Below are 12,824 nucleotides of genomic sequence, written 5' to 3' on the forward strand. Positions count from 1 at the left end.
ATTTTATATACAAATTCATTAAATAATTTTGCTTGTAAATGTCTATTTGCATCACGTTTATTACAGAAAACACATTATTTGATCAATTTACATTGTGCCCCTAGAGTTCTTTGTGCGCTCCTTACTTTTTCAACTTAGGAGCACATGTGCTCCTTGGGAAAAAAGTTAGCGTCAAGCCCTGCCTTTTTCTCACAGACTGATTAAGTGTAGCACATGCAACATATGTTGCATTGTAGACTAATTGACAGATTAAACAGACTAGCAGCTCTGTGTCTCTCTTAGTGTTGCTGGAGAACTTGTGAGTGAGTGGGGCAGAGGTGTGCAGAGTGTGAGAGAGAAGAGATGCACACTGGCATGGCTTTGTCGAAGAACAGTGTTATTCAACTTGACCCTATAAACAGTATTGTCTAAATGTATATGTAAAATACATATTGTTCCTCTTATCTGTAGTGCTATTAATTTAATTTAGATAGTTTTGGTGTGAGTTGTTGTGTGTTGGAGATATCGGCCATAGAGAGATGGCACTCAGCTTGTGGTGCGCAATGCACCAAAAAAAAAAAAATATCTTTTTCAGATCTTTTTGTTTTGTTTTGGGTTTTTATATATATATATCTATATCTATATATATATATATATATATATATATATATATATCAGGAGTACAAGATGAACTTATCTGTGTGCCTTTGCAGGATGTTCTCTACACCATTTGTAACAACTGTGGTCCTGTACAGAGAATTGTCATCTTCAGAAAGAATGGGGTGCAGGCCATGGTGGAATATCCTTTGAATAATTGCCTTTTTATTTGGCCATGTTTTTCTCCCCACTATAATTGTACAATTTGTTGATGTTTAATTAACTTGGGTCCTCAGCAGTCTTCATATAATCAGACCTCACCTTAACTCATTGCTGCCACATTTGATTCGGTCCAAAGTGCTCAAAGGGCCAAAGCCTCTCTGAATGGGGCAGACATCTATTCTGGCTGCTGCACTCTAAAGATTGAGTATGCCAAGGTAAGTGTATAGCAGTGTCTAATCAGCTTTTGTACCTGTTGACTTGAGATGAGTTATGAAAGGAAACTGGTTTTGATTTTTGTAATGCAATCACATTCACAGCCAGCACGCCTTAATGTCTTCAAGAATGATCAGGACACGTGGGACTATACAAACCCCAACCTCAGCGGCCAAGGTAACATGCAGTCCCCAACCCTTTCTTTCCCCTTTTTTCTTCCTCTTTTCCTCTCATTCCACTGTATGGGATGGTAAGGGTTCTCTGCCTCCGGGGATATTGCCTTTGATCACAGAATAACGGTTTCTTCAACTGTCTACCATGTTACTCAACTCAGTGTTCACAGGCAGTATTCCTGTGATGCCTTCACAGTCTATATGCATTTTCTCGCCACACAGCAGGCTCAAAGTAAGGGCATGAGGAGCAACCTCAAGGGCAGCCAATTACACACTCATGCATGTGAAAAGCCCAATGCAGCCGTCACAGTAGCTTATGCAGGCGCACCATTCTTCACATAGGTTCACGTTCCCTAGAAAGCATGTCACAGATACACAACCTCACACCCCTGTCTAGGGTTGGGCCGGTGTAAACATTTTCAAACCGGTTTGATCTTAAGAGCCGGATCTGACTGAACTGGTATACCCAATTTTACCAATAGGTGTCGCACTTGACTTAGCTGCCGCCCCCCAGTGGAACAAAACCCAGTTTCCACCTAGCAGTGTGGTAAGGTTCAGTTCAGTTTGGTACGATTTTTTTTCCGTTTCCACAGTGAAAAGTTGTGGATGGTACCAATGGAACCATTCTGTACTGCCCCAATTTTTGGTAACCTTTCTGATGGGTACTTAGCACACAGATCTGGTACTAAAAGGTAGAGCTGTGAACACTGCAGTCCGCTGATTGGTCAATAGTGGGCGGTCACTCTGCTCAGGGCTGAGATGTGGAGATTTTTATTACTAATCTTTAAAATGAAAGGATGTTTTGCTACCTCCAGCAGCAGCTGTAGTGTGAGGAAAAAAATAATAATTCACTGGGCCAACCACTGGCAACTTTTAAGGCGGAACATTTATTTGTAATGCCACTCGATGCATGAGGTGAGGACGTGAATCAATCAACACACCTCGTTAATTTGACCTTTAGTTTTTATATTACATAGACTTTTAGTGATGAGTGGATCTTCAAGCGTTTATATATATATATTAATTTCGTCTGGATTATGTGAATTGCATATATCCCAATCCTCACTCGGAGAAAAAAAACAAAACATTGTGGAGCGTTGTTCCTGTGGGCTCTGGCAACACTAAATTCCTGAGCTTGCTTGAGAAGGATTAGATGCACAAACCCGCTCTTTTTAAATATCTCATAGAGACTTTCACTCCAGCCTGTTTTATTTTGTTTAGAAAATGTTGGCATGCAACCCCGTTCTGTGGACGATAAATGAGATGCAGACTTACATCTGTGTCACCAGTAATGAGAAAATACAGTGAGTGATGGAAGGAGCAGTGAGTGACAACAACCCCGCCCACACAAAGACTGCTGTTTGCAGTGGAAATGCTAGGGTCTAGGTACCATGTTTGAAGGGTTACTTTTGGTTCCACAGGTACCATACCGAAAGTGTTTGGTGGAAACGGGGCTATAATTACACCATGTCCTGACACCAAACAAGCGTCAGACTATAACTACCACGACAACTCCATCGTGTAACATCGGAGCTCTCTATCCACATTGAATTCATTTAATGTGCACTTCAGTCATGTCATGTAAACGAACTATGTAGGCTACCTATCAGCTGTGCATTAGAGATCATACTGTAGAGGTTACTACTTAAAAGATAGGTGAGTAGCCCACTTGCTATCTTCCTTTGTATTTTTTAAACAGAAAACATGTTTTATATTGTGATATTTACTGGAAATGACATAGAATATAGCCAGCCACAATTAGGTTGTTATTATTGATGTCCTTTACCTTACCAGAAACAAAGTTCACTGGCTATCTCCCTCCTGCCACATTATTTAGGTTTTTGTAGTGAAATGAGGTAGTATGCTATAGATAACTCCTCACTTCAACAGGAATAACTAGAAACAGGGCCTCCAACAAAAGTCCAGCTCAAAACCTGCACTGCATCATTTGTAGCCAGTTAGCAATGCTTATGTTAATCATGTTGTTTATATAGCTCATTACTTATGCAGTACACGTGGGATGTAGTGCCGTGACGCCATCAGCACAGTTTGCTTATGTAGGCTACTTTTTAATTTGCCAGAACGTGTTATTATGACAAACGCCGGTTCAACCGGTTGGCATAAAATCAAACCGGTTTCAGCTTGTACACCGGACTGGACCGGCAAAACCTGAAATCGACCCAACTCATCCCCTGCCTACTATACACTACAGAGACTATCACACCTGTTAGCATTCCTTTAAACATAGTGGAGATTTTATCATAGCTTCTATTAGACATTGCACCAGCGAGCTGAGTTGTGAGACCACTCAGCACACCTCTGGTTAAAGGTCCCATGAAACGACTCCTGAGATTTTAAACATTTTCCAGGCATTGATGTACAGAACAAATATTTGTGCTTGATGGAAGGACTTCATGACCCTGCTTTTATCTGGTATCAACTTGTGTCTTGGGTGATCGTGTCACAAGTGGACAGCTCTGAGTACAGGTGTGAGTGCACCCACTGCATCTTGAGATCTCATTGCTCAGACTACATTCGGAGGTGTGCTGGGCTGTGTATGACTACATTGTTTCAGTAGCATCTACACTTATGTGTCCTAGGCCACACTGAAGGTCCGCCTACTCAGCTCACACACACCCCTCTGCGGTGAGTTCCTGCCCAAATGCCCGTCTGACCAATCACAAGCAGTGCCATTGATAATGAACACAGCGGTTGGCACAGCTGTCAGTTATGACGTTAAAGCCACTGTTTACAGCATTAAATAACTAACTAAAGCTCTTGAACATACATCAGTGATAAAAACTACCTAAAATGACAGAAACCATCATTTTGGCTCTACTTTTGCGGAGTTGTCATGTCATCCATCCTTGTTATACAGTCATGGGTTTAGATGCAGTGCTAAGAGACTGTCTCTGGAGCCACTCTCCACTGAACGGTCAGTCAAACATCTTCCTGGACAGCAAAAGCTAATATTACAACAGCTGTTAAACAGTCCCAACAAACACACATCGACTTTGTCATTAAACTTGATAATAATTGTTTGGTATTAATACCTGTATGATGCTAACAGTTAGCCTTGTCACTGTGTGTGTTAGTGGGCAAACTCTCTCCAGCTGTACCCAGCATGGAGATCACACTCCTGCAGCAGTAGTCTCCTATGATGGTGAATAAAATGGTATTGGCCATGTGTTTATTTGCATATAGAACCAGGAAGTGAGAGCAGGTCATAAGAGGTCACACAGAATGCTTGTGGAGACACACTCTAATGGTTATGGTGTAAAGCTGTCCAGTTTGAATCTGATCACCCAAGAAGCATGTTAGCACCAGGTATACACAGGCTCCATGATGTCTGGGCTTGGGTTTGAGAGTAAGGTGCATAAGGAGCATTATGATCAGCAGAGACAGCAGGTGCTGATGCTGGCATCTCAGCTTGCAATTACATTTTTAAATGGAGGATGTACGTCCCAAATACATGATTATTTATTCATAAAAAAGGACACTTAGCAATAATAAAAAGTGTGGGGATTTAGTATAATGATGGATTAAATTATTTGGTATGTTTTGCATGTTACCATTGATGGTGGGACAACAGATCTGGGACACAAGAACGCTCTGCATTTCGTGGGACCTTTTTAATGTAAAACATATCTTAGAAACAAACTTGATAGTGTCATTAATATTTTAAGCTTTCAAATAAGTATTTGTAGTTGCAATAAATTTGTATTGTTTTAAGATTCAGTAATGAACTTTGGCAAAGACCAAATGATGCGGGCATAGGTTTTTAAAGGTAGGGATTACATGATTTGTTAGCAGATATGTTTTGTTAATGTAATGCTAAAATAAAATGTTTATAAACAAGAACGTAACAATCTAGATCATTGCATGCCTAAAACCTCCATGTAAGGAACTTAGACAGCCACTTGGCATGTTGTGGTTTATTGTAAATTAATAAGATTTTAGGGTATGGGAAGGAGAAGACGTTACTGCATTCCGTATTTGCCTTAGATTCTGTGTGGTCAGCAACAAGATTTTGCTGTGATTTTAAACCTGATTACAGACAGTTATTTAAGTGTATCTATATAGAGAACATTTTTTATTTCATTTTATTTTATTTTATTTTTTGCCAAACACTGTAAAAGTATGTAGTCTTTTTTTCTTGCACGCAACCAGGACGACAACATGTACATTTCAAGTTCTATACAGGTGTTTGACATTTTTCTTGATATTCTATAGTATGTACTGCCTTGCAAACCAGAGGTTCTCCTTATGTCCTCACTGTGCAAACTCATACAGGCTTACTTCAACCTCTAAGCAGACACAGCGACTTCTACAGCTACAGTATAACAGCACCCACAGCCACAACTAATGTAAATCTACTCTGTGGCATACATCGGACACAGTGGGGCAACAAATACCGGAACACAACCTCAACTCACTACTTCCTTATTCCAAGTCCATCATCACCCTATCTTCACCATCTGACATGGGAGTCATTTTATTTTTGGTGGTGGACAGTAGCCACCAATTCAGTGTGAGGGACAGAAATACGGCAAGGCCACGCAAACAGACACCTCGCATATCCACCACAGACTGACGTTGATAGATTGATAAGCATCTACCACCACCTCTTTACCAGTACAGCACATCTCATCTGCAGAGCCCCGAGGAGTCACCACTTTTGACACAACACATTGATGATGAGGGCGGGAGTCAGGTGTGTGATCATTGTGGCCACGCCTCCTAGCCCTTGGGATGTGCCTGCCACAACACAACAACAGGGAGCAACAGAGGAGTTTTCAGACACATTCAGCCCAACCAGGGAACAGATGATACCACATACTGGGGCAGTAAACAAAAAAGAGGCCATTTCTTTCTCAGGTGCTATATACCGCTCGTCTCTACCTTCCTGTGCCGAACACAACACGACAACACAACGAGCTGAATATCCACGGCAACACACAGCTGAACTGCCACGACAGCACATCTCCACGCAGCTATTCCAGATGATTTATTGTCAAGCACTAGATGCCTTTCCACTTTGCAAGTGGCTGACAGCTATTAAACCAAATAAGCAAGCATCATTTGAGCGTCCATTTTTACATGAGAAGAAATATCCACGGGGGGGCCTATGAAGACACAAGCATCAAACACCTATCAAGCATACAAGCACAGAGGCAAACAAAATCCTTTCTTAAACCTTTTTTTTTTTTTTACATTTATGGACTCTGGTGTTCTGTTTTTACCCTTTACCTTCTTCCCCATTTCCCTTCTTCTCTCTGTGCTGTTCTTGTGTTGTTTCTGCGTTGTTTCATTTTCCCTTTTTTGCACTGGCCCATAGTGATGCCTTTAACGCCTCCCGTGTGATGCAGGTTTGGCTCAGTGTGTCTGTGGACAGACAGCCCACTCTCAAATGGTGCAAATGTCCTGCTTTGTGGTCAGAGCACGGTAAGCTGGAAATGAGCCTCTAATAGCAACTTTCGAAACAAAGCGCCAGCAAGGCAAAACCAAGCATGGATGTGTGGATATACTTTCTCTCTGGTGGTGGGGATGCAAGGAAGGAAAGAAGGAAGAAAAGACTGAAGAGGGAGAATGAGTTGAGGCTGGAGTCAAGAGGTTGGCGGGTAGCATCCTTGCTGAAGACTGCCCCCCACCTGCCCACTGTGTCCCATGCTCCATGTGTGGTGCTGTAAGTACTTGACAGAAATGAATTAATAATCTGACTTGATGGTTAAAAGTTATTGTAAAACTAAAACAACTTGACTATTGTGAAATTGTTGAGCCATGATGTTCATATTAGAACATGATATAAGCCCATAGTAACACCAGCAAACCGGTACTGTTGTTGAGAAACTGGCTCCGAATTCTCTCGCTATCTTTTTGTTATTTTAATTATTGTTAACATATTCTAAGAATTTGCTTCATTTAGGATTTGCTGATTATAGTACCTTGTGTTGGGTTGCCAAGCACTTTAGTAACCAAGGGAATGAGTTGGGTCAGCTTCAATTTTGATATCAAGGTAAAACTTAGTTATAAAGGGAGTGTTGGATTTTACTGTCTTGTAGCAACAGTTACTATGGAGCTTAGTTAAAAAGGTAGGATTTTATTTCACAGATGTGGGTTTTGGTTTTAGTGCTGGCTGTTTTTATTTGGTTTCACATTGTTTTAAGTTAGCTGTCACACTTTGTGTGTCCACATGATGACATCCACAGGTTTTGTTTGCTCAAGTCATGGTATAATGAAACAAAGCTAGATTAAGGGTTTTATTTCTGTTCATTTGTGTTAAACAAACCTGTCAGAATTTGTTATATTAGATTGTATGTATAAAAAAAAAATTCTATTTAGAAGGGGTTGTGGAAGTGGTTCTTGCAAGTAAAGTCCCCATTTGGGGACTACTCCCAGTGATCCCTTTGTATGGCCTATTGATATGTGGCCTTAGTGGCACACTCAACTGGCAATCTGCAATTCAGGGTTCATTATAAGCAGCTACTGATTTAGTATGATTAACTTCACATTAGCGTCAGTGCACTGTCCATGGTGTTTAATGCACATTCTCCCAGGGTCCATATCACAGTTTGTACCTGCAGTGTCCATGCACATAATGAACAATCTGCATATAAATATTTTGGTTACAATTAAGGTTATATTGGGGATAGTGAATCTATTTTATGTTACAGGTGAAACTAACTGTAACCAAAGTGGCAATTCTGTTTCACCTAACAGAGTGAAATACGTTTGGGTGATACTAAGAAAATGTGTTGACAGGCCACTGTAGCCTTAACCTGCTGGAGTGCATCACAGTGGTAGTGTGGATCTAACCCTGACACTGCATTATTATGGCCGGGCTGCTGGGCTCTTCCAAAAATTGTATAAGCTGAGCTGTTAAGTATATGCATCATAAGAAACATTTAAGGGTACAGCTGACTGCAAACTCATTGATGCTATTCAAAAGTCTGTGTAGATGGACAGCTCTGACTCTTTACAAACATCAAGTTATTAGTGTTTCCCCTATGATTTTTTTTCCAACAGCGAGGCTGAAGTGTGTGTGTGTGTTTATTTTGTGCTGCCAGAAGATATTTATTGCGACACAAGAAGGGCTTTAGACACACGTTTGTACACAGTTGTAGAGCTCAAACTAAATTTATACAGTTGCTCCTGCATGTGGGGGCAGATTTAAACATTTGACATCTAGTGTTTCAATCAGTATTGTGACTCTGTCATTACTTGTAAAAACAATTGGTGACTGTTAAAACGTAGAACACAGATACAAGTTAGCGACATTAAAAAATGTATCCAAATAGTTAAAGAAGTATTTGAGTAATGACATCAATCAATCAATCAATCAATCAATTTTATTTATAAAGCCCNGGATTTTACAGGGAGCCAGTGCAGAGAAGCTAAAACAGGAGAAATATGATCTCGTTTCTTAGTTCAAAAGCCAACAATGGTTACAATTGCCCCCAGTGTCCCTTAATCAACCCTGCGTTTGTAGCTGCAGAGACAAACTGACTCAAATCCTGGAGAACTGCTGATGAAAAAGAGTTGGTATACATAAAGAACATATGATGCCATGTGAGTTGTATGGGAACAATATAGGACAAAATAAAGCTTTAATGTAAACACAGAAAACAGTGGAGTGTATCTCAGCCTTTACAGAAATGTTCAGTGTGGTGTGTGTGGCAAGTGAGTAGAGAGAGATGGTGTTTTTGCACTGGGAACAGGCAGCTGGATGTGAGTTTAGCAGTAAACCCTTAATGTAACAGTGAGTGTTCAGTGTGAGCTACAGTTTGTCAGGGCTGCCAGACCAGGGAAGCTATTATACTGGCAAATAGAGATATCTTCTGGTTGGCCTTCAAATTAGGAATATTGGCCAGTAGATCAGAGCACCCTCATCTGGGGTCCTCAGCACTAGCCACTTCAAATAGAGATAATATGGTAATCGTGTATTGTGAGATTTTCATATGTCAGTGGTGCTAATCTATAGCTGCGCTGCTGCTAAATGCATATAAGGGAAACACTATTGTCAAGTGACGGTCAAGGGAAAAAACATTTCTTATTGAAAACTAGCTTCATTTAGCCATTTATACTAAGTACTAAGTATACTAGGGGTTATACTATACAGTAAAGTATATGGGCCTCATGCATGAATTTGATCTTAAATTTCGTGTGAACGAGAACTTTTGTGGCATTCATCACAATGTGCACTCTTCCTGCTTGTTTTTAAATAAGATCAAAATTCAAGAGTACCCCAAACCACATGTAAGCCAGTAAGCAAGACCAATAGTCTAGGCTTCTATAGTCCCTTTAATACTGTCTTTTCAAAGCGGGAATATCATGCCATCATGCTGCCTCACTGTTCTGTATACAAGATACAATCACGAAATGGAGTGACAGAGTTGTCTTGCCTTTAAGCTGCCTTGGGGGTAGGCGTGGGAATCTCGAGGCACCTATCAATTTGATTACACCTTCCATCTGGCTCTTGTACAGGTCCCTGTCCTCTTCAGCCTACCTCCATACCCGAGCTTTTGAACCAGGAGGTTCCAGTCGGATTGTATCTATCTGTGGGTGCTCACACTAATCTATTGTGGAATATATATACATGGGATATGTACCACCTGCATAGGGTCCAGTATTTGCATACTGTAATATTACACTGGAAAGAGTATGGATTTTACATTCTGTTGAATAGTATATGGTAATAGTGAATGAGTTAATTTGAAAGCACCTTACAGCCTCCTATGTAAATAAAAATATCATGAGCAGAAGCAGAGTGCTCAGCAGCTGCCTCTGTGTCTTATTTACGTGAGCTCTACGAAAAGCCAAGACACTTAGCAGGATAGGCGCAGTGTTTTTAAGGTGAAACTGACCGAGTAAAGGGTTATCCTCTTCACCACAGAGGTGTTTTATGTTGGTTAATGCTGCAGCATGTGTTGGTAAGCACAGTTTATGTGCTGATCATTGCTCCACTTGTTAATGTTAGTCTCTGGGTGATGGCGCAAGTAAGTATTCACTTGCCTTGCAAGTGTAATTATTTAGACATTAAATTAAAACGTGCTGCTGCCTTTTGTGAAGATGAATTAGTGTGACCACGCTGTAGACTGTCTGGGTGCAACACTGACCTTGTGGTTGAGTTCCACGTTTTTACTTCTTTAAACTTCACATTATTAATGAACATTTTGATAATCGATTGATGACATTTGTGAATTAATGCTGAATCATCCATGTCCACATTGCTATGCATCTAAGAATCAATTTTTTCCTCCACCCCACATGGGAGGTAGTAACAACACTGAAAAGGTGTCTGTATAAACAGGACAACTGGCAGGACGGAACCATGGGCAGGACGGTTTAAAGTTTTAGCATATGTGTGCGACCCACAGTGGGAGTTTTAAAAAGCATCTAGTTGCAGTTAGCGGTTAACTTAAGTAAGAAGAAATCTCTGTAAAATTGAGAAAAGAATGAGATTCAGGGCCTTCTTACCCCCCAAGCAGAGGAGAAGAACAGTAACCATGTAACAGAGACGGTGAATGATTGTCATTGCCATGTCATGCCATTGTTATTGTTCAGAAAGCACTGCGGATGTGTATGTTTTATGTCACATTTAGGGCTGCACGATATTGGAAAAAACTGACATTGCCATATTTTTTTTTGTTTTTTGCAATATATATTGCCAGAATACTTAAAATTAAAAAATAGTGGCGGGGCTTTTACCCACCACAACTGCAGAGGCTACCAGCTTCATGTGAAACAGACTAGGCCTGTCACGATAACAAATTTTGCTGGGTGATTAATTGCATCAGAAATTATTGCGATAAGCGATAATATTGCGTAATATTGTGCTTTTAAGACCATTTTTATTATTGTTGTAATTTTGCTGTTCTTAGACCATTTTTTAAACTTATATAATGATAATAAAGGCATATTGATGCAAGTACACCCTTTTAAAGAGAAATAGATATTTAACAAGAATATTTAGGAATGCAGAAAAAGAAAATTTAAATATCCGAAATAACACGTAAAAGTATCGAAATAAATACATAAATCCAAAAAAACAGACTGTCAGTCTCTCACTCTCAGGTGTGCAGTTAAGTAGGTTATATTCGCTCTTTTTGTTGAGATGGTTTTAGAACAAACCTGTTAAACCGGCTTGTCAAATTACTGGGCTCCCCTCTGTCATTTGGTTTAAATATACATACACAGGGGCCGTGGCATTTGGTTTAGGAACAAGTTCCCTGTCTTTCTCTTACGCTCAACTGTTCTTTTTTTTTCTCCGCCTCATCTCCCCCTCACAAAGATCGCACTGTGTGTCTGTGTGTGTGTGTGTGTGTGTGTGTGTGTGTGTGTGTGTGTGTGTGTGTGTGTGTGTGTGTGTGTGTGTGTGTGTGTGTGTGTGTGTGGCCCATAGCCCCACCTACCCCACAGAGACAAAGACACTTGATGACAAGAGCTTTCCCTCTGTTCATTACGCAAATGAATCAACTCACCTGGCTGCCAGACGATGCACGGAAGTGAACGCTCTTGTCGTCCAGTCTCTTTGGTGGAGAGAGACGAGGGAAACAAACACGCATGAATTTGGCAATTAATCGCGGCCAGAAAAGTTACCGTCTTCCTTTTAATTTACCGTGCAATTAACTGACTTATCGTACATCGCGACAGGCCTTAAACGGACTACATTATAGACGGTCTGGTATTTATTAATTCCTTTGTATCTTTATATTTTTACTTTTTATCTGCTCCCGTTGCCTTGATAAAGTCAAGGCATTGCACCATCATTTCAAACTCAGCACTACTGGAAATTGTTTCAAATTAAAAGCCCCTTATAACCTCAGCTGAGAGAATCCCTCCATTTTCTAAATAGGCTTTTACTGTGAAACATTTGTAGGAACTTGTACAGTACTTCAAATGTAGCTCCTGCCATCTGCTGGTGCTTTTTAGGTGACTACAACAATATTTCGGCTGGCACATGAACAGACACAGTGACTAATAGTATTAGTAGTAAATAATAGTAATTATAATAAAAATATGACAAGAATAACCCGATGACATCACACACGTCGTCAGAGACTGAGCTGCTTTTCTGAAGCAAAACAAAAGTTAACATGTTAAAAAAAAAAAGACTATCGCACATGCGCACATCGCGATGGCGATGTTCAAACGATATATCGTGCAGCCCTAGTCATATTAGAGGCCAATGCTGTTGTGTTTAATTTCAAGCCCATTATTCCTCTTTTGACTCTGCGATACTGCGATACTGCCATGCCGTCTTTAATCACACATTGGAGTGGCATGATGCAGCCAGCCTTTGATTTTGTGTAAAAATGCAAAGGAGGCACAAAGAAGGGACTTGATAGCAGCTCTATAGCGCCATCTCTGTGTAAAAAGGGCCTATGATTAGCAAGTCTGTAAGTAAGTATATAACCGCTATATATACAGTGGTGTGAAAAAGTGTTTGCCCCCTTCCTGATTTCTTACTTTTTTGCATGTTTTCCGCACTTAAATGTTTCAGATCATCAAACAAATTTAAACATTAGTCAAAGATAACACAAGTAAACACAAAATGCAGTTTTTAAATGAAGGGTTTTATTAATGAGGAAGAAAAAAATCCAAAGCTACATGGCCCTGTGTGAAAAAGTGTTTGCCCCC

At 40.3% G+C, this 12,824-nt stretch overlaps 2 protein-coding genes across 3 annotated transcripts in view; both read left to right on the plus strand.

Annotated features, from left to right (window-relative positions):
* The window catches only part of ska2 (spindle and kinetochore associated complex subunit 2), a 245,973-nt gene that overhangs the window by 13,031 nt on the left and 220,118 nt on the right, over positions 1-12,824 (plus strand). The window lies entirely within an intron of this gene.
* hnrnpl (heterogeneous nuclear ribonucleoprotein L) overlaps positions 1-12,824 on the plus strand; it is a 39,226-nt gene that overhangs the window by 12,819 nt on the left and 13,583 nt on the right. For both annotated transcript variants that reach the window (XM_050035743.1, XM_050035734.1), the window contains exons 4-6: positions 693-778; positions 917-1,013; positions 1,116-1,188. In XM_050035743.1, coding sequence (XP_049891700.1) covers positions 693-778; positions 917-1,013; positions 1,116-1,188 — 256 coding nt within the window. The remainder of the gene's footprint in view (positions 1-692; positions 779-916; positions 1,014-1,115; positions 1,189-12,824) is intronic.

The sequence above is a fragment of the Epinephelus moara genome, chromosome 3, assembly GCF_006386435.1.
Source record: "Epinephelus moara isolate mb chromosome 3, YSFRI_EMoa_1.0, whole genome shotgun sequence".
NCBI classification, from domain to species: domain Eukaryota; kingdom Metazoa; phylum Chordata; class Actinopteri; order Perciformes; family Serranidae; genus Epinephelus; species Epinephelus moara.